Source organism: Diadema setosum, chromosome 7, assembly GCF_964275005.1.
Source record: "Diadema setosum chromosome 7, eeDiaSeto1, whole genome shotgun sequence".
Classification (NCBI taxonomy): domain Eukaryota; kingdom Metazoa; phylum Echinodermata; class Echinoidea; order Diadematoida; family Diadematidae; genus Diadema; species Diadema setosum.
Window position 1 is genome coordinate 28,124,916 of NC_092691.1, and position 2,392 is coordinate 28,127,307.

The following is a 2,392-nucleotide window of genomic DNA, read 5'->3' on the forward strand; positions in this document are numbered from 1 at the left end:
AAAAAAAAATACGCCGGTTTAACTTGAATTTCGAAGGTTTGTTAATCCGAAAAAAGAAAAAAAAAGGAGGTTCGTTATTCCGAAAGTTTGTTAGTACACACCTTCTTTACATTTTTGGATTAACGAACCTTATTCCATGGTCAGAATAACGGAATCGAACCTTATTCTATTTTTAGATTCGAAATAAGGAGTCCTTTGTCATTTTCGCAACTACGAATCTTCGGGATAACGAACTTAGAGAATAATGCCACAAAATAATATGAACGAACATGAACGAACTACGTGTATCTGGCATTTGTGTGTTTCGGAATAACAACCCCTAATCCATATTTGGATGAACGAAGCTTGGGAATAACGAACATTACCCCGAAAAAAGTTGTTAATATCTAATATCTTGTACTTTGTCGAGGAACTGATTTTATTCATTTGCTTTGGGTAATCATTCCGTCCAGCCATTTCATGGAGAAGAAGCGTAGTATTCGCTCATGAAACGGAGAAATGATATCCTTGTAAAAATCAACACAGAGAAAAAGAAGTAAGAACGAAATATTGATTACGGTCTATACGTCCAAAATGTTGCCGAAACGTAGTATTCTCGATTGATTAACTGATTAGTTGATAAGGTAATTTCTCCTTTATATACTGCCAGAAACTGTCAGTCATAGATAGTAGGCATCACTCATAATGATTTTCAGACTGCAAGATCTGATCGGAGAGCATCGGAAACATCGAAATTCATCATCAAATCACTAATTAATGCATGTCATGTTATAGTGTTATGTGACCACATTTCTTTCTAGCTATAGCTATTTGCAAGTCAGAGAGGTGAAACGCCATTCATTTTCTTGTTTCTCGTCAACGTGTTTGCAAGCCTTTCCCAGAAGAGCATTTGTTGGTATCTTTCTTCGCTCCATTGGAAGTAGGGTTTATTCTTACTGAGGAACAGTCGTACCAGATAGGGAAGCTGGTTGTCTGGAATGTCTTCTCGAAAAACTATGACGACGTTTTCGAGTTGGACGTCGTTCATGTGCGCCACGGCCATTTGTAGCGTCATCAGGTAGTTGGCATCGTCGACGGACGCGTTGCTGACGATTACCAGGTTCTTAAAGCTGTTCTCAATGACCCGATCGATGGCGTCAAAGCGCGTACTGCCCAGGGGCAAATCGTCTTCGCCGCACACGATCCTGTTGCGAGGGAAGTCTGGAAGATGCTCCTGGACAGCTAACATAAACTCTTCAAGTACCCAACCCTCGTCTTCATCGGGGAAGATTATGTTGAGGTCATATCGATAATCCTGATGTTCGCGTGCGTCCTCCATCTCATAGTATCCAAGAAGCCTCAAATGAAAGCACTTGTAATTCAGCCACCATCGGTTTCGCCAAGCCAGAACTGATCCAATAACGCATGATAAGACCAGTGCACTTGCCGTGATGTAGACAGTCAGGTTTGGCCTACATGCTTTGTCAGGGTTAAATTCTAAAATTGATTTCCCCACAAAGTGCGAGAGAGATTGAGCTGAGCAAACAGTGGTCCCAAGGTTTGATACGGTCACATTGCCTTGACCTAGGAAGCTTCTAAACCAAGACAGCTTGCAAGTGCACGCAAGGTTATTCTCAGATATATCAAAGTATTTCATTGGCAGGAAAGTGTTTTCGCCTATGCAAGTGATAGCATTTTGACGTAATGTCACCATGTACAATTTCTTGTTTTGTCTAAAAATACCTTCATCTAGATCGCCACTTAATCTATTTGTACTCAAAGACAAATAGAGGAGAGAGGGTAACCAACGAAAGTGATCACATGTAACAGAAAAGATGTTATTATTATTGAGGTATAACTTCTCTAGAGACGATAAGTTGGAGAACAACTGCCTGGGAAGGATAGTGATTCCACATTTTGTAAGATGTAATTCTTTCAACTTTAAGAGGCCATCGAATGTATTGGAAAATAAAATGGAGAGCGGGTTGCTCTGTAAGAGAAGTTTTTCAAGAGAAAACAGTGCAGCCAGTACAGGACCAGTACTTGTAACCAGCTTCTCTCCGGTGATGGCAGCAGAGCTCAAATCTAGTGTGCGAAGTGAGGTCAACTCATTAAACGTTGTGCTTCCTATTCCAAAGCTGCCGTGGGATAAATCAAGGAATAACAACCTCCGAAGACCTTTAAAGGGGGCCGTGACCTCTGTTGCAAATCCTAGACCTTTTAAGTCTAAGCTGTCTAGATTGTCCAAGCCGGCGAAACCACCAGTATGGATTTTGCGAATCGGATTTGCGCTAAGTCTCAGACATGTCAAGTTAGACAGAAGAGAAAATGGACCGATTTCTAAAGAACCAATGTAATTATTTGACATGTCTAAGGTCTTTACTGAGGCAAACCGAAAAAAGCTTCGCTGAAG

General features: G+C 40.9%; 1 protein-coding gene across 1 annotated transcript; it reads right to left on the reverse strand.

Annotated features, from left to right (window-relative positions):
* Positions 1-817: 817 nt before the first annotated feature.
* On the reverse strand, positions 818-1,318 carry LOC140231159 (toll-like receptor 13). Its single transcript, XM_072311308.1, has one exon. The coding sequence runs from the start codon at positions 1,316-1,318 to the stop codon at positions 818-820; it is 501 nt and encodes a 166-aa protein (XP_072167409.1).
* Between the last annotated feature and the right edge of the window lie 1,074 nt (positions 1,319-2,392).

Excerpts from the sequence above, each read along its gene's own strand:
- LOC140231159 (XM_072311308.1), bottom strand. The coding sequence starts at position 1,318 with ATGGAGGACGCACGCGAACATCAGGATTATCGATATGACCTCAACATA.